The sequence below is a fragment of the Cricetulus griseus genome, assembly GCF_003668045.3.
Source record: "Cricetulus griseus strain 17A/GY chromosome 1 unlocalized genomic scaffold, alternate assembly CriGri-PICRH-1.0 chr1_0, whole genome shotgun sequence".
NCBI classification, from domain to species: Eukaryota; Metazoa; Chordata; class Mammalia; order Rodentia; family Cricetidae; genus Cricetulus; species Cricetulus griseus.
Window position 1 is genome coordinate 121,106,459 of NW_023276806.1, and position 19,738 is coordinate 121,126,196.

Below are 19,738 nucleotides of genomic sequence, written 5' to 3' on the forward strand. Positions count from 1 at the left end.
CAGATAACTAGCTGCACAAGCTTGCTGGTGACAGTCAACTTGTCTTGCCCATCCCCCCACAACAGGGAAAGGCTGATAGATTCCAGATGACTTCAAAACACGCTTTCGGGGAGGTATACCAAAAGCAGATACAGCTGGAATTAGGTTAAGTATAGGTTGGTGCAACAATCTCTAAGTAGGTCCAAATATCTTGCAGATTGGAGGGTTTAAAATTGAAATTTGACAGTTGCCACTTAGGGATAATAAACATTGAACTTTGCCCTCTGTCAGAGTTGAAACTGAACAAGCAGCAAAAGCAGAAGAAACAAGCTGTACCTGGACACAGGGAAGGCTTCCTTACATGGGTGAGAATCGGGCTTTTTGAAAGAAACAGAAGTCTACAGAAAGGTACCTCTAAGCATGAGGTGAACCTCCACAGTGCAGCCTGACATGCAGCCTCCATGTTAGGCTAGAGATCAGGCTTTAGCTGGCTACTGAAGGATACACAGGAACTGTGTGTCCCTGCACCATCAGTCTGTCAACACCACCAAAATTCACTGAACCATCAAAGCTCATGGAGCCAGCACACTCAATTTTTAACTTGAAAATTTCAGACCTCCAGAACTGTCCTAGCATCCTTCTTATTCTTTTCCATGACTTAAATATTTAAATAATGTCGAAGAGTTCAGACATTTATAAAATATCTCTAATACCTGAATTTATCTAATTGTTTCTTTTTTATTAGAGTCCATTGAGGTATTCTTGCACAAATACTACACAGGTGACCCTGTGCAGGCCATTTTGTCATATTAGGAGGCGGTGATATTGGTTTGTCCTGTTACAGGTCATAGTTTGAATACTTGTTACTATGGCAACAGACATATACTACACCGACATTCTCTCCCTTTAATACCCTTCCATGGCCCCTGCTGGACTCAGTTACTACACTGTGTCACCAGTGTTATTTTTTTTTTATTGTTGGTATGTTATTACATACTAGAAGTGTTGTTCTTTTGAAAAAGTTTAAAAATTAGAAAAATAGAAAGAATAGAACATGAACTATAGAGTACATTAACCAGAGTTTTATTACTGGGCAGGAGAGCGAGGGGGTGGAGAGAAATGGAAGAACAGAGCAGAGCAGAGAGTAAGAAAGAAGACAGAGAAGAGAGGAGAAGAAAGCAAAGAGAGGAGGGCGTGAGAGTAGGAGAAGATAGCGTAAGTGGGCAGGGGTCTGTCTTTTAAAGGGGTCCTTTATACCTGCGTGCAGACTTAGTTCCCATGGAACCCTAGGCTGACCAGGGTACTGCCTGAATGGATCCTGCCAGGTTACAGGTACAGGGCCATGCCAGTGTAATGCCTGAACCTTTCTAGAAGGAATCTTCAATACTAAATTAAGGTCCTTTCTAGAGAGAGAGAGAGAGAGAGAGAGAGAGAGAGAGAGAGAGAGAGAGAGAGAATGGCATACATGTGGTTGTAAGATGACAAGTCAGGTGTCCACCTCAAGCTTTCACTTTGAGGCAGGGTCCTTACCATTGGGTAAGCAGAGCTGGACTGACAGAGTCCAGGAAATTCTCTTATACTCTTCTCTTGTTTCTATACACCCCATCTGGCCTAGTGAATATTACACACACTCACACATTCATATACACAAACAGTCACACACACACACACACACACACACACACACACACACACACACACAGGTTCTAGGGATTGCAGTCCTGGTCTCCTTTCTTGAGCAGCAAGCACTTTACTTGTTGGGCCATCTCCCTATCACAGTTACCAACTTTTAAGCAGAGTCTCGTGGAACTGGTTTCTAACTTGCTACTGGTGAAGAGTAACCTTGAATTCCAGATCCTCCAACTCTACCTTGGGGTTGCAGGCATGTGCCATCAAAGTAGCAAACTCAGGCCTTTCTAACATCAGAGTGTATGCTCTGTCTCCTATATGGGTGACTACCCCTCGATTCCAAAAATAAGACAGATGTCTGGAACTGCTAGGAAAATACATTTAAGTACATCTCTCTTTGGAAGCCCCGTTCCCTTTTGCTTTATATGATTTAAATGATTTTTCATCATATAAATGGATCTCTCCCATAATTTTAAACCTTTCTAAACACTAAAACTCTATCACCCACAGGGCTGTTATTCATAGGGATCACATGTGAAGGAATGTACTTAAAAAGACACAGCATGATGGAATCAGCATCCCCTCAGCCTCTCTGACCTCATCTCACCTTTGTGAGTCTGCGATCCCTTGCTTGATTGTGTGCAGTATGCAGAAGGAAGCTGAATTCAAATGTTGACTTAGGATGGCTTTTTTTGTTTGTTTGTTTTATTTCATTTTCTTTCTGTGAGTGGCTGGGATAGAGATTTGCTGTGTAGTCCAAGCTGATACTGAAGTTCTGATCCTCCAGCTTCAGCTTCGTAAGTACTGGGATTAGAGGCATTCAACACCCAACATTGCTTTGGTTTGATTTTTGTTTTTGTTTTGTTTTTGTCTTTAGTGACAAAGTGGGATTGACATGTTGGTGGAGCCTCCACCATTCTTCCTTGAGTTCTTGGGGTTTCTTTGAGTTGGAGAGAAGGGAAGATGTGCAAAGACTTTGACTCTGCCGCCTTCAATTTATAGAATTCCTGTTCTAGAAAATTACTGCCAAGAAGAAGGGCTCTCCCAGCGGTGGTAACTGCCAGTGCCTAGGTACAGAGCCCTGGCTGATAGAGTGGAAGCTGGGAACAGGTGCACACCACCCACTTCTGTTCTCCCTGAAAGATGTTCTTGTTTTAACAGTTAACATGTACCCAACCTCTCTGAAAATCATGGCGGGAGATGTCCCTAGTTCCTCCTCACTTCTTACTGGGTCATATTTGGTGGTAATGCTTTTGAACCACTAATAAAGTTGTATTGACAACATCTGCCTTAGTCCCCAATGTTACAGGCATTTAAAGTCTCCCCAAATTAAAACAAACCATTGTTTTTGTTTGACATCCTTAGCACTGTGTACTGTTAAACTTGGGGATTTCAACAGTCTGTTTTCCAAACGTGCAAACAGCAGAGAGTGAGCTGACCTGGAGTGTGCAAGTAAGCACACCACAGAGCTGTAATCTTGAGATAAGAAGTAAAGGAAAAAGTCAAAACAGCTCAACCAAATACAAATGCAGACAAATCTGCCTTTCCCCCAGACCAGTTCCCCGGGCATGAGGGAACAAGCTGGCCTTGGTGTGAGATCTAGTGAACTTGAACTCACATACACTCACCCTTGTTCAGCTCCCTGGGCCCCAAATGCAAACTGGACAGACTAACATCTCCATGAATTGATTCAGCAAGTGTTCGATAACTGGTGTGGATCTGCTCCATAGACACAGTCTTAAACTGTCAGAGACCAGTCTTAAGCTGCTGGAGAGCTCATATGTATTTACTGAATGCAGGAGACTCACAAGTTCTCTGGCCTCCAGGAACTTCTCTAGTTTATGTAGAAAGAAAACAATTTGAGGATCTAGCCCACAGCATTGAGAGGACCCAGAGCACAGTGGCCATGCCAGGCAGTCTGAGCAGCTTTTCCGGATTCTGTGTAGCTGCGATATAACTGTTTTGAAATCTAACTCGAGGAATGGCTGTTATAGATCAGAAGACAGACTGGGGAAAATGCAGGGAACTGGTGAGAGGTGTCCCTTTTCCAGTTTTTAGGAGGGTCCTTCGGAGATCTTTATCAAACTGATCAGAAGAGACCAGCCTAATGTCCCCAAGGTGACAAACAACAGAATCAATGATGTCTGAGCCATGTCACAGGAACCTCAAAGAAGGGTGATTTCAGGATGTGCCCTGTGAAGAACTGGCTCCATCCTAAGCATCTATATGTATGAGCTCAACTGGCACTCTCGCCCAGCCACCTGGCAAGATAAAAATTAGGCTCCCCTGCTTCTCTGGTGAGGAAATGGACCCAGAAGTAGCTTGTTCTTCCTCTAGGACACAAACCCAGTAAAGGTTGAGTCCAGAATCAGGCCCCCATTCTGCCTGACTTCAAACCCATGTTCTGGACTGATGAGATAGCACTTGTATCTGTACCCAAAGACCTAAGTTTGGTCCCTGGGCCCAACATGGGGGAAGAAGAGAACTGATTTCAGCAAGTTGTCATACAATGGCATGAGCACCCCTCTTACACAGAGAGAGAGAGAGAGAGAGAGAGAGAGAGAGAGAGAGAGAGAGAGAGAGAGGGAGAGGGAGAGGGAGAGAAAGAGAGAGAGAGAGTAAATAAATATAATTACTTTAAAATGTAATTAACGTGTACGGCTAATTTGCCTGTATGTATGTGTGTGTACCACAAGTATGTTTGGTGCCCAAGGACGCCAGAAGAGGGTATCAGATCCCCTGCCTGAGACTGCAGTTATTTGCTGGTTCACAACTGTCTATAACTCCAGTCTATTCCTTCTAGAATCCAGGTGCTCTGGAAGAGCAGTCATATTCTTAACCAATAAGCCACTTCTTTAGTACCAATAAATGTAATTGAAAATAGCTGAGCATGATGCCTATAATATCAGTTCTTGGGAGACAGAGGTAGGAAGATCCCCAAATTCAGGGACAACCTGGTCTCCATAGTGAGTTCCCAGACCTTGTCTAAAATAATAATAAAGAATTGTATGGGATTAAACTTGGAAAGGAAAGACTTGTTTGCTTAAACCGTTTAAATTAATTATAATGAAAAATAGAAAGTGGTTGGCATGTATGATTCTTGCCCTGTTTTGTGGGAACTTTTGCTGGGAATGTGGCTCTATTGTACACAGAGGATGTTGGCTTTATGCTGTAACCACCAGGCAGGTTGAGTTCAGAAACAATTAGCTCAGTCAGTGAGCCTTTGAATCTGATTAAGCCAGGAAGTGGTCACTCCCCAGGACACAGCAAATGAGGGGAGTGAAGGCAGCCACTCTGAAATGAGAAATCAGTCATTGTCGTCCTAGGTGGTGTGTCCCGTCCTCCCCCACATCCCCTCCCCACCTCCACACATGCTCTGAAAAAAAGACTGTGTTAGAGTTTATCCTGTCTAACTTAAACCCAGGGCTCTATCATTCCTTCCATTCACCTTTGGAGAAACAATGGCTATTGTCTGCAGGATTTTGTTGCCCATGTTTGCAGTCATCGCAGCTACAGTCTCTAAGAAACTGATGTTTACAGAGGCCTGGCTTACCTTGTGTTTTGGTAGCAAATTGTCTCAGAGCAAAGACTCAAGTCACAGAGGAAGATGAAGGGCCTCTACCAGGCTGCTGGCCGGACCCTGCTTGCTCTAGGGAGCCTCAGCGTCTTCTCAGGAGTCCTTGCCTTCTTCCCAGTCTTTTCCTGCAAGTTTTGGTACACAGGATGGAGCGTTTGGATTGCCTGTCCCATCTGGAACGGGGCTTTGGTAGGGCATATCTCATTAAACATACTGACATAAAGGGAGGTGAAAGGAAAGGGGAAGTAAAATAATTTATCAGTTAAGAGTTTTCCAATAATTCAAAGTCTATATCCTACAGAAAATCATAATCCTGAATTTAGAGTGGGAGTTTCTATTACCTGAATTTTAAACATGTATTTGTTAGCATTGTTTCATGTGTATTTGTATGTAATGTATACAACAAAGTAATGTTCAAGAAATTCTTTTTTTTTGCAGATTTTTTATTTGAATTAGAAACAAGATTGTTTTACATGACAATCCCAGTTCCCTTCTCCCTCCCCTCCTCCCCTACCACCACCCCCACACTAAAACCCTACCTATCACATATCCCTTCTGCTCCACCCTGGATGGTGAGGCCTTCCATAGGGTGTCGTCAGGGTCTATTGTATCCTTTGGGATAGGACCTAGGCCCATACCTGTGTGTCTTGGGTCAGCGAGTATCCCTTTATGTGGAATGGGCTCCCAAAGTCCACACCTATGCTAGGAATAAGTACTGAACTACTACTGGAGGTCCTATAGATTTCCGAGGTTTCCTCACTGAAACCCATGTTCCTGGGGTCTGGATCAGTCCCATGCTGGTATCCTAGCTATCAATCTGGGAGCAAGAGTTCCCTGATGTCCAGGTCAGCTGTTTCTGTGGGTTTCACCAGCCTGGTCTGGACCCCTTTGCTCTTCACTCGTCCTACTCTGCATCTGGATTCCAGTTCAGTTCAGTGATTAGTTGTGGGTGTCTGCTTCTACTTCCACCAGCTGCTGGATGAGGGCTATCAGGTGGTATATAAGTCAGTCATCAATCTCATTACCAGGGGAGGGCATTTAAGGTAGTCTCTCTTCTGTTGTTTAGATTGTTAGCTGGTGTCATCTTTGTAGATCTCCAGACATTTCCCTAGTGCCTGATTTCTCTGTAAATCTAAAATGTCTCCCTCTATTATGGTATCTCCATTCTTGTTATCTTCTGTTCTTCCCCTGACTCAACCTTTCTGCTCCCTCATGTCCTCTGCACCCCTCTTCTTCTTCCCTTCTCATTCTCCTAGATCCCTCCCCCCTCTAACCGTGCTCCCAGTTTGCTCAGGGGATCTTGACTCTTTCCCCTTCTCCAGGGGACCATGTATGTCTCTTTTAGGGTCCTCCTTGTTTACTAGCTTCTCTGGCAGTGTGGATTGTAGGCTGGTAATCTATTACTCTGTGTCTAAAATCCACATATGAGTGAGTACATACGATGTTTGTCTTTTTGTGATTGAGTTACCTCACTCAGAATTGTTTCTTCTAGTTACATCCATTTTCCTGAAAATTTCAAGATTCCATTGTTTTTTCTGCTGAGTAGTACTCCATTGTGTAAATGTACCACATTTTCTCTATCCATTCTTCGGTTGAGGGGCATCTAGGCTGTTTCCAATTTCTGGCTATTACAAATAGTGCTGCTATGAACATCATTGAACAGATGTCCTTGTTGTATGAATGTGCATCTTTTTGGGTATATGCCTAGGAGTGGAATAGCTGGATCTTGTGGTAGACTGATTCCCATTTTCTTGAGGAGTCGCCATACTGATTTCCAAAGTAGCTGTACAAGTTGGCACTCCCAGCAGCAGTGGAGAAGTGTTCCCCTTTCTCTGCAGCCTTTCCAGCATAAACTGTCATTGGTGTTTTTGATTTTGGCCATTCTGACAGGAGTAAGATGGTATCTCAGAGTTGTTTTGATTTGCATTTCCCTGATAGCTAAGGATATTGAACACTTTCTTATGTGTCTTTCAGCCATTTTAGATTCCTCTATTGAGAATTGTCTATTTAGTTCTGTACCCCACTTTTTAATTGGATTGTTTGGTGTTTTGGAGACTAGCTTCTTGAGTTCTTTGTATATTTTGGAGATCAGCCCTCTGTCAGATGTGGGGTTGGTGAATATCTTTTCCCAGTCTGTGGGCTGCCATTTTGTCTTGCTGACTGTGTCCTTTGCCTTACAGAAGCTTCTCAGTTTCAGGAGGTCCCATTTATCAATTGTTGATCTCAGTGTCTGTGCTACTGGTGTAATGTTCAGGAAGCAGTCTCCTGTACCAATTAATTCAAGGGTATTTCCCCACTTTGTCTTCTAATAGGTTCAGTGTGGCTGGATTTATGTTGAGGTCTTTGATCCATTTTGACTTAAAAGAAATTCTTTATGGAGTATGGTGGCACAGACCTGTAACTCCAGCACCTGGAAGATTAAGGCAGGGATGTGAGCTGGAGGCCAGCCTGGGTTATATAGTGAAGCTTCGATTATTATGCAACTGTCCATCACTTACAAGCTCCTGTCACCACACTGGACTTGGTTTTGACTAAGACTGTGTATATTTGATATAGGCTGAACATACATTTTAGGCATAGGTCAAATGAAAAATCACATGAGTGTCTCTAGCATGCCACTACTGAGTGGCTATAGGAGGTAAGAGAGGCAGGCAGGGGTTGGGCAAAGTCAGAGACACAAGGTGTAGGGGAAAGCCCGTGTTTAATTTCTGACTTTAATGTTCTTATTATGTGGTTCAAAGCAGGAGTCTAGGCAAGCTAGTTCCTTCTTGCCTTTTTCCTGTGCTATGGGGACAGTCACGGGCAAAAAAGACACCATGTGAACAACTGTCTATCCCTAAGATACTTGGAGAGGATGAAGGCAATTTGAACAGACTGCTGAGAGCTTTGTACTCAATTGCTAGCTAACACCAAGCCTTTCCCTTTTTGTGCTCTGTCCAAACTCCCTACCAACCCTGCTCTGCTGTCCTGTCCCCTGGAGTGCAGTTTCCTGGACCTCAGAGTCAGCCAGTTTGCCCTTAGCTTATGTCTGCCCCTTCACATTCATGACTGCCATTTCAAGAATGCTAAGGTGTGTTTCACCCCAGGGCTTTTGCTTCTGGGGACTCTTTGTCTAAAATCTTCCTGTATCTGGCTGGCTGCCAAACCACTTTTTCAAAGGCAGGATCTCATGTGTTGAAAGCTGTTCTAGAACTCACTATGAAATCTAGAGCTTCTGGGCCTTTCAGCCATGCTGGAGGTCCAGCCCAGGGTGAGCACATGACTGACTGAGCTGCACACCCAACTCCCCAGCATCAATTCTCAATCAAGGGCCACTTTTCCACCTGTGTCTTCTCTTTTCTACTCTATTTTAAATTGCAATCCCCTAGAGGCCAGCAGCGATGACCCAGCAGGAAAAGGTGCTTGTTGCCAAGCTGGAAGTCCCAAGTTCCATACCTGGAACCAGATGGTGGGAGAAGAGAACCAGTTCCCATCAGAGGTACCCATGTTCCCACTCCCCCAGCCCCACACAAAATAAATAACTAAAGCAAATGCAAAGAGCAACTTTACAATTGTCATCCCTGCACCCACCTGCTGTTCCCAGCCCTGTGGCCCACCCCATTTGCATTACTAACCTTAACTGTTAGACCCCCGGAAAACTCAGGTATCCGGGGTCCCAGGCCACAACCTCGGTCATCCCAATCACCAAGCAGATTCGAGAGCTTGCTGCAAACTGCATGAGGCTTTATTGTTTTTTAACGAGCTAACCCCATGTTAGTTCGGGTCTTTTGTCCACCTGCCATGGTGGTTGGCTACAAAAGACAGCTCCAAGGGGCTCCCGAGAGACCTTGTAGGGCAGCGTAAGGGGAGTGTCTAGGGGTACACACAGGCTCAGGATTGGTGTGCCCTCCAGGCTTGGAGGGCTTGCCCTGTGTTGATTGGCCAACTGGTTGTTATGGCCCATAGGCCCTCCCAGGGTGGTTGCTATGCTCTGTGCGTCATTGCTGTGTGCTTGTCTGTAAAGTACACCCAGGGTCGTAAAGCATAGCGCCACCAGCTAACTTCTGATTGGTTCCTTGTCATGAGGCAGGCGTCTGACCTCTAAGTGATCAAGGCAAGGTTATGGCAAGCACGTGTTACTGTCATGGCTGTCGAAATGGGGAGCTGGTTCCTTCAAACTACCTACCATGCGTCACACAAGGATGGGGTTCTGCCTCTGTTTTGTGTTCCTCTATCTCCAGAGCTTAGAATGAAGACAGCTACCCCATAGATTTGGGGACAAAAAAATAACATTTGATGGATGCTGTTGACTGAGTGGATTACTCCTGGGCCCTGCATTGTGGCAACACAGACTGTGTCAGAGAGTTGAACTCTGTTTAGGTTTTGAGGACTACAAGTGAGGCTGGGGTCTATGCAGAAGAACCCCCCCCCAAGAAGGAAACAGTACAGTGTTCACTCCTCCCATGTCTAAATTCGGAACAACAATAGTCTTTTCCTCTAGAGTTTTCTACTGAGCTACAGTTTTGTCTGATGAAGGTCAGCTTCAAAAGGCTTCTGCCTTACTACGCACCACCCCTGCCAATCACTTCTTTAATGGCTGCTGAGACACAAACTCCAGTGAAATGATGACTTGTGTATTTCAATCGCGTTGCCATTTCCTTTACAAATGGTTTTTGGTTTTGAGATGTATAAGGGAAAGTTTTGCATATGATACAATCCCTTGTATTCATTCAAAGTTTTTATTCTTCAAAACTTTTTAAAGTCAGGCCCGTGTTTGGTCTACCCGCCCTCCTAAAGCTGTTCTGAAAGCCCCATGGCACACAGTTCTCCTAAGATGTCTGAGCAAGGTTATTTAAAGGCATCAGCTGCTAGGAAGCATGCAGCCAGCAGGTCACAGTACCATCAGCGCTGAGCCCTGATAATCCTGGAACACATGGCCTGCAGAGCCATCTCTGATGGAGATTGGGTCCCATAAGTCTCATCAAAGGACCCACATCTAGAGAGCCTGGGGTCTTGGCCAGAAACAAGCCACAGACTAGCTCCCAGAGCCTCGAGGTTACATGATCAGGGTTCCACTTGAGGCCTGCAGAGCAGGCATCTCACTTTTACAGAGGGACTTCCGTCTACCAGACAGTTGCAAAGGAAAGACAATGTTTGGCATCGGGTAAAATAACGACAGCAGAGTTTACTCAGTACTAATGCAGAATGGAGAGAGGAGGCCTCAGTACAAGCCCAGGTTCAACTCCAGATACCACAGCACAAGAGAGAATGTAGGTCAAGGAGCAAGCAGGGTGTGGGGCAGTGGATAGGAAATTACTAAGAGGAAGCAGCAAGACGAAATGATGGGGATTTTTTCTGAGGACACACTAGGTGATCAGGCATTGTCTGGCAGGTGATGATGAAGGATGAAAAGACCAAGTGTATAGTTAATCAAACACGACTGGTCTTGAGGATGGGCTTCTCTATTGACCCATTGCCATGCTTTATTTATTCAATTCATTTATTGTGTGTATGAATGCAAACGGGTGCCCCTGTACACCTATGGAGGTCAGAGAACAACATTCAGTAGCCAGTTCTCTCCTCCCACCAAGTGGGGTCAAACTCAGGTCTTCAGCTTGGTAGAAAGTGCCTTTACCTGCTGAGCTGTCTCATAGGCCCCCAACTTAGATTTTGCAAGGAAGTGCTGATTCTGGTAATTTGCTTGAAATCGGGCTAAGCAAACTGATCTTTGTCAATGGTTCTTTTCCCACTTACATAGTCTAAGCCTCTTTATAGTCAGCCTGTCTACAAACAAATTAGTCATCTAATCATCCAAACCATTTCTTTCTTCTCCAACTTCCCTTTCTTTGTGTTGGGAAATCAATTTCAAACCAAAAATGGCCTTTAACTCAATTCTCTCTGCTAAAGTAGAATCTTCAGATTGTGCAAACACTGGGGATCTGTGGACTTCAGGGTCAGCTCTAGGGATCTACAGATGGCAGGGTCAGCACTGGGGATCTACAGATGGCAGGGTTAGGGCTGGATTACATTGGGGCCTCAGTCGTGCTTGTTAGGCAGCTTCTGCTTAACCAGTTCTGGCAGGAGGGAAGAGATTCTAAAGACAAATAGGCTCACCCCTCCCTTTGTTCATTAAGCTATGGAAACCACGGAGCCCAAGGAATTGGAATTCCCCCAGGAATCTCATGCTGACAGAAGGAAGGGAAAGGTGCCATTAGGCACCTATCTCCACAAGAAGGTTCTACATAGTTCCAAAAGCTTGTCAGACCACCTTGATAGACAGACTTGGACCTGGACAGTGATGGGTCAGTCATGGTGTGTGCACATACTGACCAAGACTGCATAGTTGCTCGGATCTCTTATCTTCTGAAGACAAACTTCATTTGGGGACTGGAAGGTGGACTTGGAGGGTCAGTATTTGTCCTTCTTCCTAACATGCCCTCAATGAATAGATCACCTTTCTCTACTTCTCTCTACTCTCATTATTTGGCCTTTTGAGGACAGGTGGCCTAGTCCAGCTTACTTATCCTGCCAAGGTCCAAACTAAAAGTTTTAGTGCCAACTAAAAACTTTGGTAGAATCAGAGAATGCCATGCTGTCAGCTCTAGGCCTGCACTGTGGAGCAATGCCCTAAGCCAGCCCTGATTAAATCACCTGCCATGGGACATTACATTTTCCCAGCACATGTCCCAATGTACACCTTCCTTCTGCTCCTCACTGTGTTCTTTCCCTTTTCAGGCCTACTCAGATTTTATGTCTAGGCAACCCTGAAAGCCAAACATAAAAGATATATGCATTAGCAGATTATAAAACCAATGTATTAGGTAGTTAACAGCAACTGTAATGAACAGAATACAATAGAATAGAGAAGACATGGCACTAAATATATTAGATATAAAATTAGACTGATAGGATTCAGGATGTAGCTCAGTTGCGAAGGTGCTTGCTTATCCTTTGTGAAGCCCTAGGCTGTATCTCTATCACCACATAAACTGGGCGTGGTGGTGAAAGATCTCAGTACTTGGGAGACAGAAGCAGGAGGAGTAGAAGTTCTAAGTCACCCTCAGGGGAGCTGGAGGCTAACCTGAGTCATGTGACATTGTAACTGCCCTAGAAGGAATGAAGATTGTCTAAAGAGACACTGTGCCCTCCTTTTGACCATGAGACCATTGAAACAATGAATTCTAAGTAATTGGAGTATCCCCAGGAATCCCAAACAACTTTGGGAAAACAATGGCAGGAACCCATCTTAGCCAGTCAGGACTGCTCACCTGTGCCTGCTTAATTATGGTTCTGTGTATAAACCCAAACTTCTTAAGAAGATCCTGAAGAGGAACTTGGCAGAGGCAGGTGGACCACTCAGTTCTTCCCACTGGGAGGATGGGTGGCTGATGTGGCTTGTTAGGGCCGCAAAGGTCTAGGATGTGACCCTAATAACATGGGTAACAAGAACCTGTTAAAAAAAAAAAAAAAGGTTTGTAACTAAATCAAGATACAAGATGTACTGCTCACCACAAGTGAAGTTTAAAGTCTAAAGCTCAGGATCCTGCAGGGACCCCAAGAACACACCTATTCCAGTTCAATGCACATGAAACATCTGTGTCAGATGTCTAAATTCTCCTGTGATCGGGCTAGCTTCTTCAAAGCTACCAGTGCTACTTGGCCGTCCCCAGATTCACCCCAACTGCACTGACCTCACCTTTGAGGTCCTCCTCACCCCGGTGTAACATAGTTGATTTCAACTCTGATTTTCTGCTTTTTCCACCAAAACCCCACCCTGCTGCAGGTTTGGCTCCTCCCTGTCTGTGCCCCAAGCACAATGTCACTTCCTCACCTCTGCAGATGCTGGTCTCCAGCTGGCCTGCTCTCACCTGTCACGGCCATGGAAATGGAAGCCATCCTTCAGCCTTGCTCCACGCTCTATTTGTCCTGGAGCCTTCATCTGTTTTCCTCCCAAACTTAAGACCACATGCTTCTTGATGCCAAACTCTCATTCTTGCTATTTTTACTTTGTTTTATATAGTAAATTTGTTGTGTTGTTTTTAATGTGTGTGCATGCATGTACTAGAAAGAAAGGGGGTATCTCAGAGGCCAAAAGAGATCCATCAGGCCCCCTGGAGCTGGCATTTCAGGTAGGTGGGAGCTGCCTGCCACTGCCATGGGTGCTGGAAACTGAATTCAGGTCCTCTGTAAGAGCTGTACACACTCTTAACTGCTGAGCCATCTTTTCTTAGCCTCTTCAATGGTGGCATTGTATGTATTCATTATTTTTTGATCTAGATTACAAATTCCAACGAGAGTGGGAATCATGATTCATGCGGTTACTTGGTGCTCTTCTTCATCTCATACAGCCTCTTGGCTTCCTTTGAAAAGAAGGAGAATAGCTACATGTCAGTTTATTTAACTTTATTTTTAAGAGTCTAGTTTCAATGTGGAATGTCCCTCATAGGTGTGGAGTTTGAACACTTGGTCCCTGGCTAGTGGCACTATTTGAGAAGGTTGTGGAAACTTGGGGACATGGACCCTCGTTAGAAAAGTCAGTCACGCAGGACAGATCCTGAGGCCTTGTAGCTCAGGTCCATTTCCTGCCCACTACTTGCATCATGAGTATAGATGCAACTGAACAGACAGCCTCCTGCTTCTGCTGCCATGCCTTCCTGCCACCATGCCTCCCCAGCCTGCCACCATACCTTTTCAGTCTACTGCTATGTCTTCTTGTCCACAATGGACAGTATCTCCCTGAAACTCAGCCAACATAAATCCTCACTCCCTGAAGCTGCTTTTATGACAGAAATAAGAAAGTAAGTAACACAGGGTTCCGTGTAGCACAGGCTGGCCTCAGACTCTCTGTGTAATGGAGGATGACAATGAGTTTCTGATTGTCCTGCCTCTGTGGACTGAGTGTACTACAAAAGTGTGCCACCATGCCCAGTTCATGAAAAGCTGGGATCACAACCAGCACTCTGTGTGTTGGGAAGGCATGCCACTAGCAGAACTGCTTCTTCAGCCCCGTTGTATAGATGCAACGTGTTAACACCGGCGTGCTTACCACCGCGCCTGCCCTATATCCAGTTGGTATGAGACTTGCTATCATGACTTACCTGCACCAGGATTGCCTCGCTCCTGTTGTAGTAGACCCACAATAGAGGCTTTCACATGACTAAGTTGTATATCCTATCTTCATATGATGCCGCTACAATTGCTTCCTTCAATTCACCTGCTTCTGGGAACCCCATGCTTGTATTCAAGCAGTTTAAACATCTAGTAGAAAGGCTCACAATTAACGGGAAAGCAAGCCAATAGTGTGGCAGATGGAGGGAATGCTCTCTCTCCTACCAGCAGGCTCCTCGCCTCCCTATCCTCCCCCAACCCACACTGATTCACCAGGCTTTCGCTTCCCAGACACCCGCTCCTTCCTCCTTTTCTTTTCCCTCATGACTTCTGCTCCCTACTTTCAAATCTCTTTCTTTTTAATTCTTTCTCCCTTCTTATCTAAATATAGGAGGGGGCATCATGAAGGTGGGTGTGCTCTGCTTTGGTACACCTATCCCCATCAGCCAATGGATTTAACAAGTTACCGAACAGCCATATCCTAGGCTGCTACTCAGTGAAAGAGCTTTTTCAGAGTTGTGTGTAAACAAGGCAAAATTCAAACTGGCTGCTGTGACCAAAATAACAGGAAACTGCAATTCTGCAGCGATTTTCAGCTTTCAAAAGGAAAGGAACTCCTGCCAACACACTTATGGCAAGCTAGACTCTCAGCATCCCATAATGGCAGCTGTCTTCCAGAGCTCAGCCAGCAAAGGGACAGGAGCTTTTCCTTACACTCCTGCTTCTGAGTTTCTCTGATTGATGACAGGTGAGTGATATGTCACTCTGGAAGTTAGACAGCCCCGGGCTCCAGTTTTCTGCTCTTAGTACGTCTCCCATTTGTTATGCTTGTGTGTGCTGCCTCTGCCTCCTTAACATCCCCTGGCAAGGTCCCTCTTTCGGAATCAAGCCAGAAACTTCTTTCTACTACAGACGGTTCTCTTTTTATCCATGGGACATTCATGGTAGACACACCAAGTCTGCCATCTTGAGCTCAGCAACCAGAGTCATGTGTGAGCGGGAGTTCCCCTCTCCCAGTTTCTCTAAATCCAAGTTTCAAAACAGTAAATACACCAAACTTGGAATTCTGCAAGCCGCACGCCACTAGATCACATGCCCAAAGCTCTGCTTTCTCGCCTGAATCCAGCAGTTCTGTGCATGCCATCATATTTAGTCCTCTGTCAAAATCAAAGTTGTGCTCTTCTGAAACCTTTCCACACTCCATTCATCTCTTCTGGACTTTCTTTCTGGACCTCAGAAGCCCACGCTTTGCTTGAGAGTGAGGATTTTTGTGGTTTGGGGAGAAGTGATTTCTAGTCTCAATAACCACAAACGGCTCCTTCATCAGACCTCATGATGAATCCAAGATGAGCTCAGAAATTCTTTTTCCATTATCTACTGCAACATTCTGGACACACCATGCCCTCCTTTATTAACTGTTTTCCTTCTGTGCCTTGGGTCTCTTTCTTTAAACATGGACTATAGAGAAAATCTTCATAAAAGTGGACACCCCTGCACCCAGAGCACTAAAAGCCATGCTGCGCATCCTTCCTAATGACTGTCTTTGTTAGTTAGGAAACAGTGGTCATGTGTCTGCATCCCATCAGTAGGTAAAGGTTACAAGATCAAAAGAAAGCAAGCTGTGAATGACCAGTTCCCGGCTAGGAATGATTCTGGGCTTGGAGACAGGTCTCCACTTCATTTTGTCCCATTTGCAGCTGGGAAGATGAAAACAGAATATTGGGGTGGCAACATGGTTCCAAGAGTAAAGATGCTTGCAGACAAGTCTACACCCTGAGTCCAATCCCCAGTACCCACATGACAGAAGGAGAGAACCAGTGCCATCACTTTATCTGACTTACATACACATGAGGGGGAAATAAACATAAATAAATGTTTAAAATGTTTAAAATTTAAAATGTGTGTGTGTGCACCCATGTGCACACACCCATTACTTTTCTGTTGCTGTGATTAAAAATACCACAACTAGCCGGGCGTTGGTGGTGCATGCCTTTAATCCCAGCACTCGGGAGGCAGAGGCAGGCGGATCTCTGTGAGTTCGAGGCCAGCCTGGTCTCCAGAGCAACTGGCAGGATAGGCTACAAAACTACAGAGAGAAACCCTGTCTCAACCCCCCCCCCCAAAAAATACCACAACCAAAAGCAAAATCAGAGTTTATTTTGCCTTATGGTTCCAGAGGATTGGCGTCTATGATAGCAGGAAAGCATGGCATGCCAGCAGGAAGAGGAAGTTGGCTGTGTACATTTTATTCCCACACAGAAAGCTGGAAGCAGAGAATATGCAGGAAATGGGGCAAGAGTACAATCCCTCAAGGCCCACCCCCAGCAAGGCTCCAAGTCCTAAAGAGTCTATTCCCTTCCCAAACAGCACCATCCACTTGGAACCAAGGGTTCAAATCCATGGGCCTTTTCTCATTCAACCCACCTCACAAAGCATAGGGCAAGACCTATGAAACAAGACTTAACTGTGGTGACCTGACCAGTAGCAGAGGGGGTGACTGTGACAGCAAAGGCAACATAGAGAAAGGAAAATGAGTTGGTGTGACTCTTGTCCTGAGGACTCTAATGGCTTATTTTCCTCCCTGTCAACACAGTTCCTCTCACAGATGAAGAAGGGATCAGAGCTGTAAATCCATTTCACCCTTTGCCCTGCCTTCAAGCTTGTGATAAAGTTGTCAAGCTGTGCGACAGATTGAACTCTTTGCAGAGGTCTCTTCGATTGTGGATGTTATTTTTTTCCAATTTTCTTTTCACAGGCCATCACAGCTGGGGCACTTGTACTGCTTGCTCACAGACAGTGGAGCCAAAGATACTTGGTAAATACAAAAATGTCAGCAGGGATGGTACAGTGGGTTTGACAGTCGTGTGTGTGTGTGTGTGTGTGTGTGTGTGTGTGAAGTCTGAGTCTCATGTATCCTAGGTTGTCCTTCTTCTTGCCATGTTGCTGATGCTGACCTCAAATTTCTCATCCTCCTTCTTCCATTTCCCAAGTTCTGGGACCACAGGCATGTGCCTAATTTTATAAACTATGTTTAAAATGTATCATTTTTATCCAATTCTTACTCCAAATAATTTCTCTAAGTTCTCGATTGGGGTCAGTGTCAGTACTCCTGAATTTAATGTTGTAGGGACAAAACAGCATGCTCTTCTGTTTATATAATGTAAGTGCCCATGGTGAGTGTATGGTGGGGTGTGGATTGAACCCAAGATTCAGTGCCTGCTAGATAAGCACCCTACCCACTGAATTACACCCCCAGCAGGTCACATCTCAACTCCTCAGCCTGTGCTCACCTTCTGAGCTCTCTCAGATCTGAAAAAGGATGAGAACTCCAAGCTAGATTGTATTTAACAGCACCAAACCAGCTCTTCCCATGTCACAGAAGGAGTGCAGTATCTGCTTTTGGCCTCTTTTCTGTGGCAAAGGCTGTAGACAGGTCAGCTGGACCTTGGGTTAAAGGCCAGGCCCTGACTGGGGTCTGGAAAGGTCTGAAAGGCAGCCTTTCTGAGAGGTTCTTCAGCAGTGTAGCACTACCCAACCACAGATGGCACCCTAAGGCCAGGTGGTGGTGGCACATGCCTTTAATCCCAGCACTTTGGAGGTAGAGACAGTCATATCTCTGTGAGTTCAAGACTAGCCTGGTCTACATGAGCTAGTTCCAGGACAGGCTCCAAAGCTACCCAGAGAAACCCAGTCTTGAAAAACCAAAAAAAAAAAAAAAAAAAAAAAAAAGATGGCACCCTTAGCAGCAAGGTCCCAAAGAAGGGCTTTCTTTTCCCAACACCAACAAACAAATATAACTTTATTGAATTGATTTCATTTTAGCTCAAATTGGCTGACATGATTTCCTCCTGTAGCATAGATTGGTAGCAAGGGAAAAGGGTCCTAAAAGGAAGATTGAAGGGGCTAGTGGGAGAGTTCAGTGGTAGAGTGCTAGCCTAGCATACAGAAGGCCTTGGGTCTAAATTTCCAACGGCAGCACTGAGGGTGGGGTGGGGTGGGGTGCGAGGTAATCCAGTGTGCCACTTGGGATGGAGAAGCAAGAAAGATCAAGCATTCAAGGCCAACCTTGGCCACATGAGACCAGCCTGGGCTACAGTAGACTCTACCTAGATGAGATAAGGAAGCTGTGTGAATTTCTCCTCTTCCATGTTGAGGAAATTACTGGCCACCAGCTCTCCTCCAAGTAACAGTTTGTTTCTGCTTATTTTCAGTGGGAAGCTGGCTTCACCTTTGTAATTCTGAGCATTATGGGATGTCCACTTCATTTTGCAATAGCCTTGGAATCTGCCCTCCTTGGTCCATACTGCTTCTACTCCTTTTCAGGGGTTGGAGGGACCAGTTATCTTGGTTATGCAGTTACCTTTCCTTTCCCATACACAAAGTTTCCATCAGTCTGCGTGGATCCACTCCACTATGAAGAGTACCACCTGACACTTCAAGCCCTGGACCTGTGCCTGAGCTTCATCCTGTTCTGTGTGTCCCTGGGTGTGTTCATCAAGCTTTCTGCCAGACTGATGCAGAGCGGACACATACGTGTAAGATTTCAACAGACAGAGGCTGGACTTGCTCAGTCCTGAACGGTGAAGAGGAGGACTGGTGGGACTCCCTAAGTGTTCTCACTCCATCTGCTGCATGGTAACCAGGGTCCAGCATGTTACATATACTCAATAATTGATTTGGGATGAATGGGGTCATGTTGAGGGACTAACTGGTTCATTCCCCGATAGTCGGCACCACTTGCCAATTTTTATCTCAACCTAGAATTTTAAAATTGAACAAGACAATGGTGCACACATACTCTCACCTCTTCAGTATTTATCTCTTTTTAGTTCCCCTTTGACTTTCATGTCTTTGTGTGTGTGTGTGTGTGTGTGTGTGTGTGTGTGTGTGTGCAAGTGTGAATGGGTGTGTGTGTGTGTGTGTGTGTGTGTGTGTGTGTGTGTGTGTGTGTACATGCATGAGCTCAGTTGGCCCTATGGGGTTCACTGAAGTTTCTTTGGGATCATGGTTGAGGGGACATTTACTGGCACACGGGCAGTTAACCAGTCACTACACCACTGAAGAAAACATCTCCCCTTGTTCCAGCAATCATTAACTGCCAGGAGCTCCCCTGGAAGGGGTGGGGCCGCATGAGGGTCTCTCTACTCCTCCCCATGACAGAGTGTTGGCTGATCCAGTCTTATGAGCAGGTCTTAGGTCTTGTTCAGGTAACGACAGCGGCTGTGAGTTCATGAGTTCACTGGCCATGTTGTGTCTAGAAGCATTTCACAGCCTGCCTCCTTATCCTCCAGCCTTTGCATTCTCCCCAGCCCCACTTCTGCGAGGCTTTGGAGGAGGTGCCATGGAAGTTTCAGGCTGAGTACACAATTTCCACACTTAGCACTTCGAGCAATCATGAGTGTGCAGTAGCCACCATCCTCTACAAAGTGAGTGTTTTGGGGTCTTTAGGAGTAAATTCTATGTGAG

The 19,738-nt window shown here is 45.3% G+C and overlaps 1 protein-coding gene across 2 annotated transcripts; it reads left to right on the forward strand.

The window, feature by feature from the left end:
* The first annotated feature begins 5,215 nt into the window (after positions 1-5,215).
* Tmem212 (transmembrane protein 212) lies at positions 5,216-19,069 on the forward strand. Of its 2 annotated transcripts, XM_027392078.2 has the most exons (3): positions 5,216-5,374; positions 17,028-17,087; positions 18,484-19,069. In XM_027392078.2, exons 1-3 carry the CDS (start codon positions 5,216-5,218, stop codon positions 18,847-18,849), a joined length of 585 nt encoding a protein of 194 aa, XP_027247879.1. In that variant the 3' UTR covers positions 18,850-19,069. The 2 variants fall into 2 exon arrangements, 1 of the variants encoding a protein (XP_027247879.1); XR_004772079.1 differs by lacking the exons at positions 5,216-5,374; positions 18,484-19,069 and adding an exon at positions 14,887-15,020.
* The last annotated feature ends 669 nt before the right edge of the window (positions 19,070-19,738 follow it).

Excerpts from the sequence above, each read along its gene's own strand:
- Tmem212 (XM_027392078.2), top strand. The coding sequence starts at position 5,216 with ATGAAGGGCCTCTACCAGGCTGCTGGCCGGACCCTGCTTGCTCTAGGG. Across the intron at positions 5,375-17,027 it reads CCATCTGGAACGGGGCTTTG|GCCATCACAGCTGGGGCACT; the intron begins GTAGGGCATATC and ends TTCTTTTCACAG. Across the intron at positions 17,088-18,483 it reads AGTGGAGCCAAAGATACTTG|TGGGAAGCTGGCTTCACCTT; the intron begins GTAAATACAAAA and ends GCTTATTTTCAG.